The sequence below is a fragment of the Scyliorhinus canicula genome, chromosome 2, assembly GCF_902713615.1.
Source record: "Scyliorhinus canicula chromosome 2, sScyCan1.1, whole genome shotgun sequence".
Taxonomy (NCBI): domain Eukaryota; kingdom Metazoa; phylum Chordata; class Chondrichthyes; order Carcharhiniformes; family Scyliorhinidae; genus Scyliorhinus; species Scyliorhinus canicula.
Window position 1 is genome coordinate 110,673,938 of NC_052147.1, and position 23,288 is coordinate 110,697,225.

Here is a 23,288-nt window from a genome sequence, read left to right on the forward strand (position 1 = left end):
TGGTGGAGCAGCACGGTAGCATAGTGGTTAGCATCAATGCTTCACAGCTCCAGGGTCCCAGGTTCGGTTCCCGGCTGGGTCACTGTCTGTGCGGAGTCTGCACGTCCTCCCCGTGTGTGCGTGGGTTTCCTCCGGGTGCTCCGGTTTCCTCCCACATTCCAAAGATGTGCGGGTTAGGTGGATTGGCCATGCTAAATTGCCCGTAGTGTCCTAAAAAGTAAGGTTAAGGGGGAGTTGTTGGGTTACGGGTATAGGGTGGATACGTGAGTTTGAGTAGGGTGATCACTGCTCGGCACAACATCGAGGGCCGAAGGGCCTGTTCTGTGCTGTACTCTTCTAAACCTTTGAAAAAGTTGCCAGGGAATACACCCATGCCAATCGTGGCAGCCCAACAGCCATTTAATACTCTGTGGAGTGTTCACTGGTTGGAGTCGGAACTTAAGCCCATCCCGCATTCAGGAGGCAGTCCCACCTCCATGACCTTTCAGGCTGTTCCAATTGGCCTGCAGCTCTGTAGGCCCCAGCAGTTCCACTGGGAATGGTGGTCACTGCTGGAATGACAAGCGGTCGCAGAGTCTGATTAACACACCAGGTAAGTCTTGGGGGGGGGGGGGGGGGAGGGTGTCTGGAAAGGGACAAGTAATGGAGGACCCTAACCCCCCCCCCATCCCTCCCTCCCTCCACTCCACTCCACCTGAAGGACCATGTGCAGAGTTTACTATTAGGCTCCTCCCCTGCCCTTGAACTCCACCCACTGGCCTCCAAATTGAAGTCAGGTGATAAGTGGCCCTTAACTGGTCAATAATTAGCCACTTAAGGACTTCAATTGGGGCGAGAACAGACAGACCGCCCTAAGGTCCACGCCGACATGAGAGTGTCTATAAGTAAGGTCTCTCAGGGGAAGCTGGTGGCTCCAATTTCAATATGGCTTACGTTCCGTGGCGAATGTTCTACCTTGAGAACCATCTCCTGTTTCCTGAGAAAAGTACTGCCATCCAATACTCTGAGGCAAGAAAACGATACACGTCTCTCAGCTAAACACACACCGGCAGCAAATTAAACCTGCTAGCTTACCCTGTCGAAGTGGTTAAAGGAGGCTCGGAACTCATTCATCTGCTCCTGACTGATGCCCTTTGCATCCCTGGTCAGGACCTGGTTTTCGATTTCATTGATCGTCCTGGCAATGGTGGTGAGCAACTGTTCCCAGCCCACTCGGATATGCTGAAACAAAGGGAAAGAAGTCAATGAGGTCAGAACGCTGGACTACTGCATTCTCTATGATTTCTCCTCGCACTTCATTTTTCTGCTCCTGTTGAAGGCGGTTTTCATTGCCTTCCTGAGTAGATCTATACCAGTCAGCTTTAAGGAAAAAAGAACCAAAACCCATTCAAACTGGAAAGTTAGCGTATCTCCTTTTTCCCCCCACGAAGAGGGAAAGGGTGGAACAGGCGCTTCCTCAGCAGCTGGGCCTTCCTGAATGCTCAATGAGTACCGCACATTCAACAGGTGTGGGAACACCTTTTCAGATTTCAAAACCAGCTGGTGAAAGGCAACAGAAAGTGCCTCATCATCAATGATAATTTTTACTTGATTGTCATTTGCATTTCACCGGTTAATGGCTCTTAAAATGTGGATGTTACTTCAGATGGTCAACAGCGGGTGGAGGAAAATGATGGTTCCCCCACAGCATGGCCAAATTTTAGATGCTACGCTTTCAATTTGTGCACCGTGACACTGAATGAAACAAATCTTGCTGTAATCAAAGCAGGTGAGAGGACAATCACAGAATTATTATTCCTAAACCTACAAAGGGTAGGCCATGAGCACTGGTACAGACTAGAGGTTTGGCAGAGTAATGAACAACGAGATGAGAAAATGACCGTAACATATTCTTTCCCTCTCACCACCACTCAAACTAAAAGTACGCTACTAGCAAAAATATCATAGCAAATTCTAAGAAAAATAACGTATTTCCAGGGAATGGGGTGGGAGGGGGGTGTTCAAGGGTTCAAACCCCACCATGACAGCTGCTAGAATATAAATTCAGTTATAAAGCTAGTCTCAGTAATGGTGTCCGTGTAAAAACCCATCTGGTTCACCAATGCCAATTAGGGAAGGAAATCTGCCATCCTTACTCAGTATGGCCTATATGTGACTCCAGTCCCAGGGAAATGTCACTGCTCTCTGAAATGTCCCAGTGAGACACTCAGTTCAAGAACAATTAAGGATGGGCAACAAATGCTGTCTCGTCACCCCTCCGACATCCCATGTAAGAATAAAGAAAAAATACAGAGAAGTTTTATTTGCGATTCAGTGGCCAAGATCCAGGTTATGCTGCTTGTCTAAAAAAAAAATGTTGATGAATCAATCTGCACTGTGCTTCATATCCAATAATTTCATTTAAAAAATATGTTTAAGCAACCCTTATTAAAAAAAAATAACATTTCCACTAAAAAATGCACAAGATTGCTAATTTAAAAGATTGAATGCAATGCAGATTAATCCCAAGCCTCAGTGCTGTGCGGGTGGTGTGCATGAGTTGTTTCAATTCCAGAAGCACTGCTCTAATAGGCACTTTGATTACAACATTTATGCTGCGTCTTCGTAAAATTATAATTGGTCCTCGAGTCACAGTGCAGGAGGCCATTCAGCCGATCAAGTCTACACTGGCTCTCTGAAAGAGCATTCTTTAAAAAAAAATTTAAGTACCCAATTCTAGTTAAGGGGCAAGTTAGCGTGGCCAATCCACCTATTCTGCACACCTTTGGTTTGTAGGGGTGAGACCTACGCAGACACGGGGAGAATGTGCAAACTCCACACGTACAGTGACCCGGAGCCGGGATCGAACCCGGGTCCTCTTTCTTTTCAGATAGAAATCAATTCCAGCCTTGGGTGAGTGTGTGGAAGAAAGGGTAGAAAGGCAGCAGGGTAGCATGGTGGTTAGCATAAATGCTTCACAGCTCCAGGGTCCCAGGTTCGATTCCCGGCTGGGTCACTGTCTGTGTGGAGTCTGCACGTCCTCCCCCTGTGTGCGTGGGTTTCCTCCGGGTGCTCCGGTTTCCTCCCACAGTCCAAAGATGTGCGGGTTAGGTGGATTGGCCATGCTAAATTGCCCGTAGTGTCCTAATAAAAGTAGGGTTAAGGGGGGGGTTGTTGGGTTGCGGGTATAGGGTGGATACGTGGGTTTGAGTAGGGTGATCATGGCTCGGCACAACATTGAGGGCCGAAGGGCCTGTTCTGTGCTGTACTGTTCTATGTTCTATGTTCTAAAAGTACAGCACAGGAACAGGCCCTCCAAGCCTGCGCCGACCGTGCTGCCCGTCTAAACTAAAATCTTCTACACCTCCTGGATCCGTATCCCTCTATTCCCATCCTATTCATGGAGTTTGCATGCTCTTCCCGTGTCTGCGAGGGTTTCCTTCGGGTGTTCCAGTTTCTTGCCGCAGTCCAAGCTTGTGCAGGTTAGGTGGATTGGCCATGATAAATTGCCCCTTAAGTGTCCAAAAATGCCCAGGTTAGGTGGGGTTGCGGGGAAAAGGCGGGGGAGTGGGCCTAGGTAGGGTGGGTGCAGACTCAATGGGCCGAATGGCCTCTTTTTATACTGTAGGGATTCTATGGATTCACATCTTATGAACTGAATCTAGGCCAGGAAGGACGAGGGATATGAGAATGAAAACCGAACTGCCGAAATGGCGGACCATTTGAGACATTGAAAAACATTGCATAGCTTAAAATAAAAATCATCAGCTAAACACCAGAAGCACCTGTAGCAACATCATTAGATGACTTCAGCACCTGAGTTATGAGTGTAAATACTCAACAAGTGCACCGACAAGTGGAACCCAGAGCAGTATTGTGGGGGAGTCTTGAAACTTCTCACCTCCATTGTGTAGTTGGTGTGCTTGTTGTCAAAGATTAGTGCTTCTTGAATGAGCTGATGGTCGCCTTCTAGCTGATCAATCTTTGGTTTGTAGTTGACTATGCTCTTCTCGTACTGTCGGAGGTGGTTCAGTTGATCCTCCAGTGTGCCGTGCATCTCAATGGAAATACGGCCGATCTCCTACAAAAGTGACCACAAGATGATGAGGATTAGGAGGATGTGCTGAATATCTCTGCTGCCCTCTGTGTCTGGGAGTGGGTGCTGTTCAATAGGGTGCTGCACTATAGAAGTGGCCACCTTTTGGATGGGGCATTAAACCAAGGGTCAATCTCCCCTCTCAGGTGGATGGAAAAGATCCCGTGCTCCTATTAGGTGAAGAGCATAGGTGTTTTCCACATTCTCCTGGGTAATGCTCCTCTCTCAAAGTACATCATTTACTGCCTGAAAGGGTGGTATGAGGTGGGAACCCTCACAACATTTAAGCAGCATTTCGATGAGCAGATGAAATGCCATTGCATAAAAGGCTACGGACCAAGTGCTGGAATACGGGATTGGAATAGATAGGTGCTTGATGGCAGGTGCAGACATGATGGGCCAAAGGGCCTCACTTTCTGTGCTGTAAAACTTGATGACCCAACCGGACGATCTGGTCATTAACTCATTGGTGTCTGTGCAGCCCTCCAGTTTACTCATTGGTTACTGCTTTTCCTGCATTACAGCAGGACTACGCTTTAAAAAAAAAGTATATATACACAATTGGCTGCCAGATGCTTTGCCAAGTTCTGAGGTTGCGAAAGCAATCACATAAAATTTTATTTCTTACTTCTATTCAAATAGCTATCACAATCTCTGTAACAGCAGCATCACCAATTACATAGCTGTCACAATTCCTGTCATAGCTATGTAAATGGTGGAGGTGCTATCACAATTCCTGTCATAACATTTTCATCAATAATACAGCTATCACAGTGCCTGTAACACTGTTACTAATAACATACGGTCACCGATAATACAGTCCTGTAATCAGCTTTCATATCTTTTTTGAGATCTTACCTCCATCTTTGTCTGAATCCAAGGACCAATGACATTGGCTTGTGTTGCAAACTGTTTCCGCAGCCTCTCATTGGACTGCTGGCGGGCATTCTCCTCCATTAGGGCATGGTCCCTCTGCGGCACCAAGTGTCGAACCTAAAAACAAAGTATCATATCAGTCACTGAACATCACACCCATTAATAGGGATAAACATCCCAACAGGAGTACGAGTCTTGGGTTTTTAAATGTTGCCCTTTCCGTCTACAGATATCTTGCACTGGTTGGATCACTGGGTAGCGTAACACTCTACTTTCACCTAGAATCCAACATAATAATTACTGCACTCTTCCGATTCAAATAAAATTCCATTGCATTTATCCTTGATCTGTGTTGAATTTGCCAATCTTGACCAGGGCAGCCTGGGGATGCTATCATTTCTTGCAGTACCCTTGGGCGAAGGAAGAAAGTGAACAGCTCCCAGGGTATTTAATTCTGACTGTTTTGCAGTGCTTTCTATTTGAAGTACAGGTGTCTGGCTCCCACGTACAGACAGGATCAGCCACAACTGGGATAGTCTTCACAGCCAGCTACTGCCAGGACTCATACTTGAACAATGGACACTTGGAAAGGTACAAGAAGGAAACCGTGGGGAACTGTATCCTCACAAGGATTCATAGGGAAGAGAGGGAGGAAGTGGAAGAGAGCAAACAAGGGCTCGTATGCATCCAAGAGGAAACTGGGTCAGTTTTTAAAACAGGGGCAGAGAGCAACAAATAGAGAAGGAAATTGTCTTTATAGATAGCATCTAATCCAGAAGATCTCCTCAAATGGTTTTGATTGCTTGAAGTAGTCCAAGAGGATTTCACCTCCTCCACTCCCAGAGTATTGCTTAGCTTATTGATCCTGTTTTTTCCCCTCTTTTTCTCAAGAGACAAGAAAGTTTCAAGATTGGGAAGGGAATGTTTAGTCTTGATGCCAGTCATCATGAATGTGGGGAAAGCTTGATGGATCAACCCACCTTTAACAATGTCAATTGTGTAACAAGCTTGTTAGCTCTAAGGCACCAAGAACCTTTTCCACAAGCTTCCTTTTCCACTGCACAAAACCACCTATGAATCAGCACTTATGGTTTTCCAATTAATCAGTTACTCTGGCTAATGAGGCCACGGGGATGACTGGTGTGGAAATTAGAAATGTCATTGGTGTAGACAAAGTGAGGTGCAACAATGAGGACACATCATCGGGGCAGAGCTGAGAGACTTTCATCTTAGGTTGTCGCCAACTCAAAAGAAAGACAGGATGGTGGAGCAATAAAATGCTTACCGTGTAATTCATACCTCATTCAAATAAATGGGAATAAATTAATCTGAATTGGACTACAGATTGGAGATTTTAGTACAGGGGGCGGGATTCTGTGATCCTGAGGCTAAGTGTTGACGCCGTCGGAAACGCCGTCGCGTTTCCCGACAGCGTCAACACGGCCCCAGGATCAGCAATTCTGGCCCCTACAGAGGGCCCAGCACAGCACTGGAGCAGTTCACGCCGCTCCAGCTGCTGATCCCGACGTGATCTGGGCACCACAGGATCCGCGCATGTGCAGTGGCACCGGCGGCAACGTGCGCATGCGCAATGGCTTCCTTCAACACGCCGGCCCCGATGCAACATTGGGCAGCACTACAGGGGCCAGCGCGGAAGAAAGGAGGCAGCCAGCCAGAGAGGCCAGCCCGCCGATCGGTGGGCCCCGATCGCGGCCAGGCCACATCGGAGGCCCCCCCCCGGGTCGGACCCACCCTCCCCCTCCACAGGCTGCCCCCCCCCCCCGACCCCTCCACGCCGAGTTCCCGCCGGCTGAGCGCAGGTATGGATGGTGCCGGCGGGACTTGGCGTTGTTATGATGGCTGCTCGGCCCACCCCGGGCCGAGAATCGGCGGGCCGGTCACATAGAGCGGCCCCCGACCTACACCGTGCCATTCACGCCGGCACCAATGGCGCTCTGCGGAGAATCGCGTGCTGGTGTCGGGGCGTCGTGGCGCGATTCGCGCCGGTCGAGGGGATTCTCCGGCCCGACCCCGGGCTGAGAGAATCCCACCCATGGTGTCAGGAAGTTGGTTACTGGCTCCTTCTTGCAAAGCAGCGATAAGTTACTTCAATAGATTACTAAAGAACAAAAGAATGCGCACACAGCTGGAAACAATCTCACCAACATTTTGTCTCCTCAGAGATTAAATTCCAAAGTTTTCAAAAGAAAATTCTGACTCTCAGCCAAACAAAAATCCAAACGAAAGCCATGCACAAAAATGTGCATTTTTCAATCTGCACATGATGTATTGTAACCAAATTTTGGTGAGAATTATTTCACCATCAGGAAAGGTGGAATGACAGCCAATGTGTCTTGTATGACTGTGCAGGGTTTGTAGCAAAACACGATTTTGGAACAAGATTTGGCACATGGGGACAAATCTAGTTATAGAAGAGGATCAACAATTAAGGCCAATTAAAGTAGTCCCATTGTATGCGAACAATTAGGATGAGAAACTGAACTCTAATCGGGGCTGCAATCACAAATCAGGCAATAGTTCAGAAGGAATCTAGATGGTCAATGGCACCTTGTTGCAGTATTTTTTTTATTTTGAAAGCAGGTGTCCTTTTCTTCAACACTACACAATGGATCAATTTTAAGAAGTGGCTCTCACCTTCTCCCATTTGTTGTTAATATCCTGGGGTGCAATGGTCGTGTAGGGGTTGGTGCCAGCCATGTTGACGTGGTAGGTTTGGACGATTTTTGACACCTCATTGTGAATGCCCAGGATAGCCTGCCGTTCCCGGTCTGCCTCAGGAAGAGTCGCTTTAAATTGTTCATGGGCAGTGATCAATCCCTAAACGGAAGGATAGAGATGAAGAACAAAACGTTAATTCATTGGATTCATCATTGGACTTCAAGTATCTCCAGGCAAAGAATCATTTGTTTTCCCTGGAACTTATTCTGAATATGAATTAATGGAGATTTATCACTTTTCCACCTCTGACGTTTTCCTTGCTTAATTCTTCTGGCTTCCCTGGTGGTACTGACGCACTCTGAAACGAGGCTCCAATGGGGAATGGGGGCTATCAAGAATCATTGTCAAATGACCATTCATCAACTGTGAGCCCGAGGCGTGAGGTGATGAGGGCCTCGATGCAGTCCTCACTCAACATCCATTCACTGGAATGCAATTCGGAGTAAAAACCCTAGCTTCTCTTTCACCTACATCATCCAGTGGCTTCACAATCACCCTGACTGAGATCCACTACCTTCAGGCAGACCAGGAGTTGAACCTAGAGCTTTGAGGTTCCGTTGCCCTGTTCCACAGCGAACAACACTGTTGTACTGAGGATTTGCAGGAGTCTGCCAATTATAATATCTGTGGCCAGACTAATGGAAATAATCTGATATATAACAAATAAAATGAAAAGCTCATCCATCATGAGCTATTACTGTGACATAAATAAGTTCTGCAGTGCTCTGCAACATTCTCCCCCCCCCCCCCCCCAGACTTGGCATGTTAAAATCACTGAAGTTTACTAATTGTACAGAACTATTTTGTAGACTTTTCCTAATATAGTAATATATTTTAACCAATTCTGATTGTTTATATTGCTTTTCCCGAGAAGTACTTAAAATATTACGGCAATTGGGAACTTAAATATGTTCCATTCCTCTTATTCAATAGGGAAAACCTATTGTGTGCCTCATGAGGTGCAATGGCCTCGTTGCTATGGTACTGGATGAGATATCCAGAGGCCTGGACTAACTATGTAGAGGAGGTGTTCAAACTCCTCCTTTGCAAGTTGTGAATTTGAAATCAGTTTAAAACAAAAAGATGATATTGTTTAAAGTGACTACTGCCAAATTGGTGCCAAAACAAAAAGGACCATGAGGTTCACTAATGTCTTTAAGAGAAGGAAACCTGCCTCACTGACCCAGTCTGGTCTACAAGTGACGACAGTCCCACACCAACTCTAAACAGCACATGGAGTGGCTTCACACTCACTCATATTATTTTGGAAATTGGTCAGGGCAACACAAAACCCAGTGAAGGAATTTTACATCGAAATCCAACATTACCCATGCTTTTTAAAAAGTCCATTCCTGGGATGTGGCCGTCGCTGGTAAGGCCAGCATTTATTACCCACCCCCTACCGCCCTTGAGGAAGTGGTGGCAAGCTGCCGCCACTTCAAGTGTCGCAGACCTTGCGGTGTCGTTACTCCCACAGTGCTGTCAGGGTAGGAGTCCCACCATTCTGAACCAGTGCCGGTGAAGGAGCTGTGAAATATGTTCAAGTCGGGATGGTGGTATTCTCTTGTGCCTGCAGCTTTTGTCCTGCTTGGTGGCAAAGGTCGCAGATTTGGAAGGTCAGCCAAGATGTAGCCAGCCAAAGAAGCACTGCCAACAATGTTTACTCGACAACACCAATGATGGCCAACTGAAACTTTCCAAGCTATTTTCAAAAATTATCAATGATTTAATGCAATGATAAAAGTGAAACATACACAGGAACAGATGTGTTCACTGTACTCATTGTCACTACACATGTAATCGGTCTCCTGGCACAGCCCTCAACAAAATAGTACTGACACCAAAAGCCCAATCCATGAAACTGGGATGGATTCATGCTAAATGTTATTTCAATAAGGGCATGAAACAATTTATTTTAAAGAGCTTTATTGGGAAGCAAAACCGTCTATTTAGCTCAAAACAAAAATAGAAAATGACGGACGATCTCAGCAGATCTGACAGCTTCTGTGGAGAGAGAACGGAGCAAATGTTTTGAGTCTGTTTGACTCTTTATCAAAGAGCTTAGCTTTGCGAAAGCTTAGATTTGTCAATAGCTTTGACAAAGTGTCCAGACTCAAAACATCAGACGAGTTCTCTCTCCACAGATGCTCAGACCTCCCGAGACTGTCCAGCATTTTCGGCTCTGGTTTCAGATTCCAGCAGGGTTAGCACTGCGACCTCACGGCGCCATGGTCCCAGGTTTGATCCTGGCTCTGGGTCACTGTCCGTGTGGAGTTTGCACATTCTCTTCAGGTTTGCGTGGGTTTCGCCTCCATAACCCAAAAATGTGCAAGCTAGGTGGATTGGCCACATTAAATTGCCCCTTAATTGGGAAAAAATGAATTGGGTACGCTAAAGTTAAAAATAAACCTCAAACCGAGAAGATTTTGCCTTTGCTGAAACTAAAGGCAGTTTTCCCAAATGTGGCCAAATAACCAGTGCATGGTAGTTATCTGCTGGATTTAGTTCATAGGGTTATATAATATCGGGTGATGTTTGGGAACAAAGGGCTGTTTCAGAGTTTAGAAAATCTAGGTAATTGGGAACCAAGGGATAACTTCATGTAATACTGTACGTATATAGCCCTCAGTGTAATTAAATGTTGCAGTGTAGTATAGTCCTTCTTGTTTTGTTTTTGTTCTTTGAATAAATATTTTTTGTTAATTGTTCACACAACGACTGGACTATTCCTCCCTGGTTCGCATATCTTTTCTCACAGAATACCAAATTGAAAATATACACCAATAAGAACCAGGGTTCCAAGTTACCCTTCTGGGTTATGGGATACCCTCGCATTTAACATGAGCATGTTGTATGGAACACAGCACAAATACTTCCTGTAATTAGCGACAGCATGTACATGGTTCTGTCACCCTGACAGGGGTCTGATACACTCATCAGAAAACTGACAGGGAACTCCCATCAGTTCCATGTGGGAAATCCAATGGGTGAAAGTGCTCTTCAGGCATTTAAATAGCCACCTTTGGGCCTTCGCCGTGATCAAGGCCCCCAGCAGCGGAAGTCCTGCTCACCAAGAGCTGCCGGCTAATCAGAAGTCAACAACTTCTCATTGACACCAGCGGAAGCAGGAACGGTGGAAGCTGCCAGTAATGCATTCACCACAGGCCAGGATTGACGAGGGGCCCCAGGCCATAGGTGAGAGATGCCGTAATGGGAATCAATGGGTGGGAGCGGATGGCACACAGGGTAGCGTTCAGCGGGTCATTCCCTTGCCAGTATTCCCCCCCCCCTCCAGCCATGGCAAAGCTGACAGGGTTTGCTGGGCAGCTTTTTGAGGAAGCAGGAAAGCCATGTGACCCCCCCCCCCCCCCCCCCCCAAGAGATTTTGAGTCTTAATTAACAAAATATTGAGCCTAAATGAGATCCCACTGCTAGCAGCTGGAAATCCCCTGCCAGCTCCTTCCACCCTCGGATTTGATTGGTGAAAGTTTCACCACTGCCGGGTGTTTGATGCATGGTCTCACGCACCATTAAGTGTGCCCAGTTGCCATGGCTCCCACTGCAATGGGCTGCATAGAATTCAGGCTTATATCTCACACACTATATAGCTGGGAGACATCAGCAGCAAACATCTGATGCTGTAGGAACAAGAGAGAGAAACAGGAAAGCTAGAAATGGTGTGAAATTATTTTGTAGATTTGTCCGGCAGAAGCATTGCAACAGAAATTTTAAGCTACTCTCTAAAACTCATCTTATTCTCTGTCAGAAACATTAAGCCACCTCTGACAACATTATTTCAGCTATAAATGCCCAGAACCAACTTTCCCATCTCTCCCGTGTTACCTCAGGAGCTGCAGCATGGCAATGCATCTCTAATCTGTCTTTTACATGACCAAGATACCACTGGTGGGAAGCAACTGTTTAAAACTCTCAATCCAAGGTTCTGAACGTCAGCTCACGTTTGGATGCGAGATTCAAATCAGGCAATATATTAAGAAAAAAACAACTGACGTCTTCAAAGCTTGGCCATCGACTATTCACCTCTCAAAAAGGTCAACTCGCTGAATTTGGACAATGATTTTGATCGAGTCACATTCCACTTGGGAGGGAATCTGGTTCGTCTCTCTGCCATCCCCAGAGAAGTATCTATTGTCAATCTTTCAAAACGAATCATGGAAATGCAAATGCTGGGTGGACAGGGCAGCCGGATGTGAAGAAGAGAATAGTAGGTCACAAAAAAGGTTCGACCAGCAACATCATAGATTGTTGGAGAGTGCGGTGCTAGAAATTGTTACTTGTGCGTAACAGCATTGCTCTTGACTGGTCAGATGTAACAGAGCTAATATCAGTGGGGAGATTAATTGGCTAAAAAAAAAAGATACAACAGGGCTGAGTATGATTTCTGTTTAACAACAATCTCAATTCAGCTGAATAATATGAGAAACATGAGCTGATGGTTATTGTGATAGACAATGAATACACATCTTAACCAAGGGGATTGCAACAAATTGTCCAGCAGATTTATTTTTTGTTTTAATTTATAATTATGTTCATTTTTTGAATACTTTTCAGGGGGTGGCAGCAAACAAAGCTCTTAATGTTTAAGTGACGCAGACTCCCATTGTTCTGTGCATGTGGGAGTGCCCTTTATCACGGTTCTCTTTGACGCACCACGTCAGGATGACTCACAGATAGCAGTTTGCAAGTCTGTGTTAATTAACCTTGCATCTGTGTGGCCAGATACAAACTGAACTGCATCAGTGAATGGTGTCCGGTGTCAGGCTCTCTGACCTGCAACTTTGTTCCTCAGAGCTGAGCGCTACTGGTTTTGGGAAAGAGAAAATGGACAGTGTGCAAGAATGAAAAATGAATGAAAATTGCTTACTGTCACAAGTAGGCTTCAAATGAAGTTACTGTGGAAAGCCCCTCGTCACCATATTCTGGCGCCTGTTCGGGGAGGCTGGTACAGGAATTGAACCGTGCTGCTGGCCTGCCTTGGTCTGCTTTAAAAGCCAGCTCTTTAGCCTGTGCTAAACCATCCTCTGCATGGGCTATGATAGCACTTAAATCGATACTCACCTGGATTTCCTCAATAGTGTGGACAATGAAAGTGTCCTGCAGATCCTCCATGGCACCTTCCATCCAATTGTTAAAGGGAGCAGCCCTCTTTGCATATTCTAGATACAACTGATCAATGGTCTCCAGAAGTTTCTCGGTCCTCTGAAAAGGAATGCAAAAGACATTCAATAAAAGACATTCACCTGAGGAATGCTAGTGATTCGAAACAAACTTGTTGGACTTTAACCCTGTGTTGGAAGACTTACTGTTCAATAAATTGAAGGAGGGATGCAGGTTTATTTAGGAAGGGAAGCTTGTTTGCTGATTAACCACAATGGTAATAAGAAACGGAGGACTTTGTACAGGAGTCCTGGCGTTAACATTTTGCACTTGCTAACTTTCAAATTGTCCATCACCCAAAGCTCTGCCCAAATAAATCATTGTCAGCACGGTTTTCAGCACCGCCTTGTTGCCAACATGACATACCCTGGAACTCTGCTCTGGAACGCTCTGGTGATTAACTGATCTTAGACATGTTCAAAGACTTGGACAAGATCTGGTGCTGTTCATTTCAAAACAATTTTCCAAACTTTCAGCAAAATTCTGTTCATGTCTAACTTCTCCTCAAATTGCTGTATTGTAGTTGACATCTTCACACAAAGCTACAGTGCAGAAGGAGGCCATTCGGCCCAACAAGGCTGCACCAATCCACTTTGCCCTGTGCCCGTAATCCCGTAACCTAAACTGCACATCCTTGGACACTAAGGGGGGCAATTTATCATGGCCAATCCACCTAACCTGCACATTCTTGGACTGTGGGAGGAAACTGGAGCACCCGGAGGAAACCCACAGAGTTATGGGAAGAACATACAAATTCCACACAGTCACCCAAGGCCAGAATTAAACCTAGGTCTCTGGCACTGTGAGGAAGCAGTGCTGATCATTGTGCCACTGTGTCTTCTGACAGATTTATAATTCACTCAGGGTTCCCCACAACAGTTTCTCTCTTTTCATCATTCACATCTTTTCCACTCATTCTCCAACTACTGTGCTCCCTTGTCATAATTTATATTTACCCAAGGGGCAACACGGTAGCACAAGTGATTAGCACGGTGGCTTCACAGTGCCAGGGTCCCAGGTTTGATTCCCGGCTGGGTCACTGTCTGTGCGGAGTCTGCACGTTCTCCCAGTGTCTGTGTGGATTTCCTCCGGGTACTCCGGTTTCCTCCCACAGTCCAAAGACGTGCAGGTTAGGTGGATTGGCCATGATAAATTGCCCTTAGTGTCCAAAAAAGATTATGAGGGGTTATTGGGTTATGGAGATGGGGCTCAAGTGGGTCGGTGCAGGCTTGATGGGCCGAATGGCCTCCTTCTGCACTGTATGTCCTATGTTCTAGTTCCTGCAGAATACAACCCCTCAATATTCACAAACACCACTCCACTCACAATGCAATGGCTGGTTCGTATTCTCCTGATCTCTAATATGGAGCAAAGAAAACCTGGTACTTTCCATTCTTCAAAATCACATTTTCTTGTCTCTTTTTCTCTCTCTCTCCAGACAACCTCCAGTGGTTCCATACTTAATCCTTTTTCATCTATTGACATTCATGGTCTCAGTAATTCCTTAGAACTGAAATGGAACCTGCAAATCCCTTTTGTAGTGAAAATTGGCAGGGCGGCCCGTACCGGCAGCAAGAGCAGCGTGAACCACTCTGGCGTTGGGCCACCCGGAAGTTGGGGAATCCTCCGCACGTCCGAGGGCTAGGCCGGCGGCGGAGGGGTTGGCGCCGCATCAACTGTTGCCGAAGGGCCGCTGTAGGCTGGCGAAAATTGGCGCATGAGCAGGACTTCCTGCGTGTTCTGGTGCATGTGCAGAACCGCTGGCGTGTTTCCTGCGCATGCGCAGGGGGTTTCTTCTCCGCGCCGGCCATGGCAGAGCCTTATAGAGGCCGGCACGGAGGGAAAGAGTGCCCCTACGGCACAGGTCCGCCCGCAGATTGGTGGGCCCCGACCACAGGCCAGGCCAGCGTGCCCCCCCCCGCCGATCCCACCCGCCCACCTCCCCAGGACCCCGCTAGCCTCCCTCCAAGCCAAGTCCCGCCAGGATGGACCACGTCTATTTCACGCTGGTGGGACTGGCCGAAAATGGGTGGTCTCTCGGACCAACGGGGCCCGGAGAATTGCCAGGGGGGCCGTTGCCAATGGCCCCTTACCAGCGCGGCGTGATCCCCACCCGAAAACCGGCGCCGGAGAATTCGGCAGCCGGCGTCGGAGCGGGATCCACACCGCCCCCTGGGCATTCTCCAACCCGGCGGGGGGTCGGAGAATCCCGCCCCTGGTCTTTCTTGATCTTTATAATATGCAAATACTCCATGGCCTTCAGTTTCTGCAAACAAACTCCCATCGAGAACAAAACTCTCTGGAGAACTCCAAAGTTTCTGGAAGATACCAGTCTGCAGACTTGAAGTGGATGGCCCATGGTCTGTCCTTTAGTTTCCCCAGGACAAAATCAATTAGTTAAAAATGAGTACATCAGGATGCAAAAGGTCAGCAAAAAACAACCACGTGTGTCTGGTAAATCGACAAAGTCACCTAGCAACAAGCATAAACTAGTCAACAGTTTTGCCTGCATTTCCCAACAAAGTCTAAACAAACCATTAGCAAAACCCGCTTGACCAAGAAACTTGAGAAGCCATTCAGAATAGGTTTCTTTTCACCAATGCTTCCCGTCCCATTTCACCTTGTGGTCTTGTTCTTGCCATACCCTCCCAGCTGAAAACAAGCTTGAGACCTATCCCTAGAACATAGAACATACAGTGCAGAAGGAGGCCATTCGGCCCACTTAAGTCCTCAGTTCCACCCTATCCCTGTAACCCAATAACCCCTCCTAACCTTTTTAGACACTAAAGGGCAATTTATCAGGGCCAATCCACCTAACCTGCTGTGGGACTGCGGAAGGAAACCCACGCACACATGGGAAGAACGTGCAGACTCCGCACAGACAGTGACCCAGTGGGGAATCGAACCTGGGACCCTGGCGCTGTGAAGCCACAGTGCTAGCCACTTGTGCCATCATGCTGCCCACTGTGCTACCATGCTGTCCACTCTAAATAGCACTTGACTGATGCACACTAGCAAAAGGAACCCAATTCAATTATATTTATGCTCCATTCATTTTGAGCGCTATAGCAAATGTTGAGGCAAAGATTCAGCCCTTCACTCCCAGGAAGGGAAGGAGTTGTTTTTATTCATTATGAATGTGATTGGTTTACTGGACTGGCAGGAAATTAGAAACAAAACTATAAATTGAAAACTGCAACATATCACACGTGTCAGTTATGTACACACAGCGGACTTCAAAGGGTTTAACGAATACTACAATCATTGTGTGAAAGGTTCCATCAGCCTGGAGTCTGGTCAAGTGCATACAAGAGACACACCACTAGAGGGCGTACCAGGAGTCCATTGACACCAGTTATGTGCCTCTCCTGAGGTTCCACTTATGATTAAGCAAACTGAGCACTTCTCATTATGTTCTGGCTAATAATCAACAGTACCAACAATGTAACGAGCCCATAAGAGCTGGATCGTGAATGGTCTTGGGTCGAATCACACCAGTTCAAAGGCGGGTATGATCACTTTAAGCGTAGCGTTAGATTGACTGGATCCAGTTCAAGCCAGATATTGAAAATTTTTAACCATTCCTTTCAACCTACTGGTAAATTAGTCAATTCTCAGAAGTGTGTACAAAAATAAAACAGTCCAGTGAAGATTCAAGGGTAATCAGACGAACAAGCTTTCCCACTATTTCCATAATTTTAAACAGATTTGCCTGCTTGATCCAGTCAATCTAACACTACGTGTAAAGTGATCATACCTGTCTTTATCCTCGCAGTGAGAATAGAATGCTACACATTTATGCGGAAACACTGGTTGTTATGCCAAATTCTTACTCTCAAATAATTGCCCTGCCTATGCCTGAAGCAGCAGTTTCAGACTTTCGATGAACACGGTTGATAAAATTAATCCTTCCATTTGTGGGAACAGAATTAATTAATTAATTAATTAATTAATTAATTAATTAATTAAGATGGCCTGTTCTGCCATCCCATTAGATCATGGCGGATTGGACTTTCGGTGGCGGCCATGGAGTGAGTGGTCGCATATTTGATGGATCCCACTCAAAGTCACCCATTGGTTGATGGAGCAGCTGGTGGAGTTCTTAAATGGGAAATTCCAGTCGCAGAGGAAGGAGGCCTCAGAGGATTTGGCCAAGGTAATGGAGCCGCTTAGGGTGGCGATCCAGAAGGTGGAGGAGTCAGTTGTGGAGCATGAGGATCGGCTGACCTTGATGGAGACGGAAATGGGGATGGTGATGAGCATCCAGAAAAGGCTAAGAGAGAAGTTGGAAGACCTCAAGAACCGCTCCAGGAGGCAGAATCTGAGGGTCGTGGGTCTGCCCGAAGGCAACGAAGGTGGGAGGCTGCCGGTGAGCATGTCGAAGAACTGATGGGAAAGGGGGCCTTTGACCGGCCCCTCAATGTGGATCGGGTACACCTCACAGAGGAAGAGGCTTCAGGTGGGTGAGCCGCCTCGGGTGATGGTGGTGGCGAGGCTACATTAGTTCCTGGATAAAAAGAGAGGATCTTGAGGTGGGCGAGGCAGAGAAATATATCTGGGACGAGAGTGAGCTGCGGATTTGCCAAGACCTGGGTGAGGAGCTGGCTAAGCGGAGGGCCGGGTATAATCGGATAAAGGCCCTCTACAAGAAGGGGGTGAATTTGGTTGTGTTGTCCCCTGCCTGTTTGTGGGTGACACATCAAAAGCAGGAATTTTATTTTGACTCGCTGGAAGTGGCAATGAACTTTATGAGAGACCATGGACTACGAGTGTGAGGGCATTGAACTTTGGAGAGGAGTTCTGGGTAAATTGTGGGGCATATGGGGGGGCAGGGGGATTGGGGCAGCTTGCGAGGGGGGAATGGTGATGGTGAGTGTGCCTTTTGTTTTAATTTCTTTGTTGGGAGGATTGGGGGAGGGGGCGGAGGAGGGGATTGTGAGGGGGATGGGATCCGAGGCCTTGGCCGGGGGCCAACATGCTGGCTGAGCGGGCTAGTTACCGTGAGTTCAGTGAAAGAGAGTTGCTGACATGAGTGTGGTTGGTGTGACGCTGTTGGGAAGGGAGAGATGGTGGCGAACATCTGAGGGTGGGCCTGGAGGGGCTAGGCCTGGAGGAGCGCGTGGTGAGAACCGGGGGCTGGCTTAAAAAGGGGTATGTTTGATCTTGGCATGGAAGGGGAGGGGGAGAGACCCTGACCAGGCTGCTCACGTGGAACGTGCAAGGGTTGAATGGGCTGGTTAAACAGTCACGCGTTTTCGAGCACTTGAGTTTGGAAGGGGACATTGTGTTTTTGCAGGAGACGCACCTGAGATTTGAGGATTAGACGAGGTTGAAGAGGGGATAGGTGGGTCAGGTATTTCACTCGGGATTAGATGTGAAGACGAGGGGGTTGGTGGTGAGGTGGGAAGCATTGTGGCCGATCCGGGAGGGTAGTTGTGTGATCGTCAGTGGGAAAATGGAGGGGATGCTGCTAGTCCAGGAGAAGTTTATGCCCCAAATTGGGATGCCGTGGATTTCATGAGGCGGGTATTAGGGAGGACCCCGGACGGCTGATTATGGGAAGCGATTTTAATACGGTCCTAGATCCAAGACTGGACCAGTCGAATCCTAAGTTGTCGAGGGTGTCGGTGGTGGCCAGGGAATTGCGGGGTTCGCAAACCCGAGGAGGGTTGGGAGGCCGAAGACGAAGGAGTTCTTGTGCTTCTCATGTATGCACCCGGTGTATTCACGGATTGACTTCTTTGTGATGGATAAGGTGCTGCTGGTGGGGCTGGTGAACTCGAGTACTCAGCGATTGTGGTTTCCGACCACGCGCTGCACTGGGTGGATGTGGGCGGGTTTAGGGAAGGCCAAAGGCCGCAGTGGAGGTTAAATTGCAGTGTTAATATAAGCCTACTTGTGACAATAAAGATGATTATTATTATAGATGTGGGGCTGTTGGTGGATAAGGGGGTGTGCGAGCTGGTGATGGCCACCATTCAGAGATATGTGGAGCTGAATGACATGGGGGAGGTCACGGCCACCATGCTGTTTCAGGCACGCAAGTCTGGTGTTGGTGATGAATTTATTTAGATCCGGTCGCATATGGAGAGGATGGAACGAGAGGAGAGGACGATGCAGCGGTATTAGGTGTGTCAGAAGATCCGGAAGTCCAGGTGGGGAGGGAAGCAGACGTATTGGTCTTTGCCTCGCTGATAGCCTGGAGACGGATCTCGTTGTGTTGGCAGAACTCGGAGCTGCCGAAGGCGGGGGTGTGGGTGATCAACCTGGCAGAATTCCTGCACTTAGAGAAGGTCAAGTTTGATTTGGGGAGGGGGGGGGGGGGGGGGGGGGGGCGGTGTTGGTATCAAGTGAGTTTGGGGGTTTGTCGTTTCTGTTCACGTTGGTGTTTTGGTCTGCTGATATTTTCAGGTAGACGTGTAAAAAGCCTTGAATAAAAATATTTTTAAAAAAAAAAGAGCATGGCTGGTTCCGTAACCCATAATACCCTTGTTGAACAAAAAACCCCACCAATCTCAGTTTTGAAACTTTTCAATTGACCAGAAGCCTCACTAGCTTTTTAGTGGGACCTAGATCCAGATTTCCACCAAACATTGTGTTCAGAATTACTTCCTAAAGTCTAGCTCTAACTTTTAAGCTTACACCTTCTTGTTCTGTAAGAAGTCTTACAACACTAGGTTAAAGTCCAACATGTTTGTTTCAAACATTAGTTTTCGGAGCACTGCTCCTTCCTCAGGTGAATGAAGAGCTATGTTCCAGAAACATATATATAAATATATAGACAAATTCATATGGCGCTTGACTCATCGATCGACAGTTCCAACGTGCCACAGCAAAAAACCGCACCGACCTCCTCAGAAGACAAACAAGGGACACAACCAGAGTACCCTTTGTTGTCCAGTACTTTCCCAGAGTGGAGAAACTACGACATCTTCTTCGCAGCCTTCAACACGTCATCGATGAAGATGAACATCTTACCAAGGTCATCCCCACTACTTGCCTTCAAACAACCGTGCATCCTCAAACAAACCATTGTTTGCAACAAACTACCCAGTCTTCAGAACAGCGACCACGACACCACACAACCCTGCCATGGTAATCTCTGCAAGACGTGCCAGATCATTCATATGGATACCACCATTACACGTGAGAACACCACCCACCAGGTACGTGGTACATACTCTTGCGACTCGGCCAACATTGTCTACCTCATACGCTGCAGGAAAGGATGTCCCGGAGCGTGATACATTGGCGAGACCATGCAGACGCTGCGACAACAAATGAACAGACATCACGCGACAATCACCAGGCAGGAATGTTCCCTTCCAGTCAGGGAACACTTCAGCAGTCAAGGGCTTTCAGCCTCTGATCTCCGGGTAAGCGTTCTCCAAGGCGGCCTTCAGGACCCGCGACAACGCAGAATCACTGAGCAGAAACTTATAGCTAAGTTCCGCACACATGAGTGCGGCCTCAACTGGGACCTGGGATTCATGTCGCATTACATTCATCCCCCACCATCTGGCCTGGGCTTGCGAAATCCTACCAACTGTCCTGGCTTGAGACAATTCACACCTCTTTAACCTGGGGTTACCCCTATCGCTGCATCTGTAAAAATTTAATTACCTGCAAATGCTCGCATTCTAAGCATTGTCTGGCATCTTTGAATTTGTCTGTATATATGTTTCTGGAACATAGCTCTTCATTCACCTGAGGAAGGAGCAGTGCTCCGAAAGCTAGTGTTTGAAACAAACATGTTGGACTTTAACCTGATGTTGTAAGACTTCTTACTGTGCTCAGCCCAGTCCAACGCCGGCATCTCCACTTCTTGTTCTGGACTGTGCAAACACAAGAAATAGTTCCTCTCGATCATTTTAAGCACCTCAGTTAGATCACCTCTTCATCTTTTATTACCAGGGTAATAAAAGCCTGATGTATGTTGTGTGTCCTGGTAATTTAAAAAAGTGGTTGTCATTCTGATAAATTGAGTTCAAGAGCTCAATCTTCCTCAAATGTGGGGCACAAAATGGAACGGATTGCTCCAGTTTAAGGACTTGCCAAGGTTTTGTACTGTTGAATGTCAACCGTATGTTTTTGCCCATTGTTAAAAAAAATAAAATTCGACCCGAGTTAGCCACAGCACATACAAATGTTTGAGGAAACAAAGCACATCCATAAAGAACTGGTTGAAGATGAAAGTACCTCCAAGGCATCTCTCCTCTTCTGGGTCAGGGCTCCCAGATTGTCCCACTGATCACAGATCTTCTGGCATCGCTCATTCACACTTGGGGAATCCCAATAATCCAGCTCGCTGTAAAAGTCAGAAATAATTCATCATATCCAAAGGCTGAACATGATTAACAAAGGCTTTTGTAGAAGATTTTAGTTTAGACGGGCAGCATGGTGGGCGCAGGCTTGGAGGGCCGAAGGGCCTGTTCCTGTGCTGTACTTTTTTGTTCTTCACTGTATCATCCTTCATATTTGAGTGCTGAAAATGAATGCAATGCTTTTTCATTTTTTTTTTAAAACCTAGAGTACTCGATTCTTTTTTTCCCCCAATTAAGGGACAATTTAACGTGGCCAATCCACCTACCCTGCACATCATTTTGGGTTGTGGGGTGAGACCTACGCAGACACAGGGAGAATGTGCAAACTTCACACAGACAGTGACCCGGGGCCGGGATCGAACCTGGGTCCTCGGCGCTGTGAGGCAGCAGTGTTAACCACTGCGCCACCGTGCTGCCTCTGCACTGCTTTTTCAAGGAACTATGCTCCGACCAACTGCTCCCTCGTGGATTTTAATGGCAAAACCTCCAGAATGATCCTGCATTTATATATTGCCTTTCACACGATAGAGATCTCCCAAAAGTACTTCACAGTACTTTTCAGTTATCATCATTGTTGTAATATAGGTAAAGACAGAGGCCAATATGTTCACAGCAAGGGTCGACAAATAACAATCAGATGAATGACTAGATAATAATGTTGATGGTGCAAACGGTGGCCAGGTTATTGGAAGAATTCTTCCATTTTTCTATGGAAAATGTCATGGGACATTTTATATAAGACTCACGGCAGATTGGCTTGAGTTTGCAATCTCATCCAAAATATGGCACCTCTCACAGTGCAGTACTAACTTAGTACCAGTGGATGTGCGCCATGGGGCAAGCTAACTGCCTGCTTGGCAGCAGCTTCCCCGTTAAGTCAAGAATAACTGTCATGGCTGCTGAAGGACTGGGCTGTGCAGACCAAGAAATTGCCGGTTTAAACCATGGTGCCAATTTAACTAAGCGAGCTAAACGTTGCTGAGGCGTTTACAGCTTACCCCAGTATCCTCAGTTGGGCAAAGTTGAAGATAAGGAGGAAAACTCAGCCAGAGTTCCTGCACCCTGATTGCAATCTAATAACTCCAGCGAGACAGAGGTGGGCTTTGACACAGGGCTGGCTCTGGAATGACCATCAGTCTGGTTTTATACTGGACAGTCCAGTTTATAAGCTAGTCTGGTTCCTGTCTAGTACTAGACAACTTTGTCCAGCAATTTTGCTTTGAAATGCCACTAAGAAACAGAGTTCTTTATCTCTGTTGGAGTGTGCGATTATTCCTCCCATAGATGATTAGTTTTGAGGTTGCAATTCTCACTATAGATGATGAAACCCGGGGCAGCACGGTGGCACAGTGGTTGGCACTGCTGCCTTACAGCACCGAGGTCCCAGGTTCGATCCTGGCTCTGGGTCACTGTCGGTGTGGAGTTTGCACATTCTCCCCGTGTTTACGTGGGTTTCGCCCCCACAACCCAAAGATGTGCAGGGTAGGTGGATTGGCCACGCTAAATTGCCCCTTAATTGGAAAAAAATAATTGGATACTCTAAATTAAAAAATTAAAAATAAAAATAAATAAATGATGAAGTCCTGGCCTGTACCTGTCTGGGCCCTGACCAAAGTCCTGACGCGGGGAGGCCCTAGTCCGTGTACTGCTACCGCAGTCCCACTCTGACCCCAGAGAAGCTTTGCCCAAAACTCTGACCTTTGCACAGGCCCCGCCCCAGGCTACGTCATAGGAGGCGGGGTAAAGAGTCAGTTTCTTAATCTTCAAAGGGCTGCATCCTGGGGGAGAGATAGCGTGTTGGTTAGTGAGAAGGCCTCCACTATCCTGGAGCACTGCCAATGGCCACCATAGATCACACTTTGCTCTCCACAGGTGAATAGGGTGACAACACTCGGTATCTAAACTCACATTAGAACATAGAACATAGAACAGTACAGCACACAACAGGCCCTTCGGCCCTCGATGTTGTGCCGAGCAATGATCACCCTACTTAAACCCACGTAACCCGTATACCCGTAACCCAACAATCCCCCCATTAACCTTACACTACGGGCAATTTATCATGGCCAATCCACCTAACCCACACATCTTTGGAC

The 23,288-nt window shown here is 47.1% G+C and overlaps 1 protein-coding gene across 6 annotated transcripts in view; it reads right to left on the reverse strand.

Moving 5' to 3' along the window:
- actn1 (actinin, alpha 1) overlaps positions 1 to 23,288 on the reverse strand; it is a 230,981-nt gene that overhangs the window by 21,861 nt on the left and 185,832 nt on the right. For all 6 annotated transcript variants that reach the window (XM_038784898.1, XM_038784860.1, XM_038784870.1 and 3 more), the window contains exons 13-18: positions 21,068 to 21,176; positions 12,770 to 12,910; positions 7,607 to 7,789; positions 4,934 to 5,068; positions 3,881 to 4,060; positions 1,075 to 1,221 (exon numbers count right to left, since the gene is read on the reverse strand). In XM_038784898.1, the coding sequence (XP_038640826.1) occupies positions 1,075 to 1,221; positions 3,881 to 4,060; positions 4,934 to 5,068; positions 7,607 to 7,789; positions 12,770 to 12,910; positions 21,068 to 21,176 (895 nt within the window). The remainder of the gene's footprint in view (positions 1 to 1,074; positions 1,222 to 3,880; positions 4,061 to 4,933; positions 5,069 to 7,606; positions 7,790 to 12,769; positions 12,911 to 21,067; positions 21,177 to 23,288) is intronic.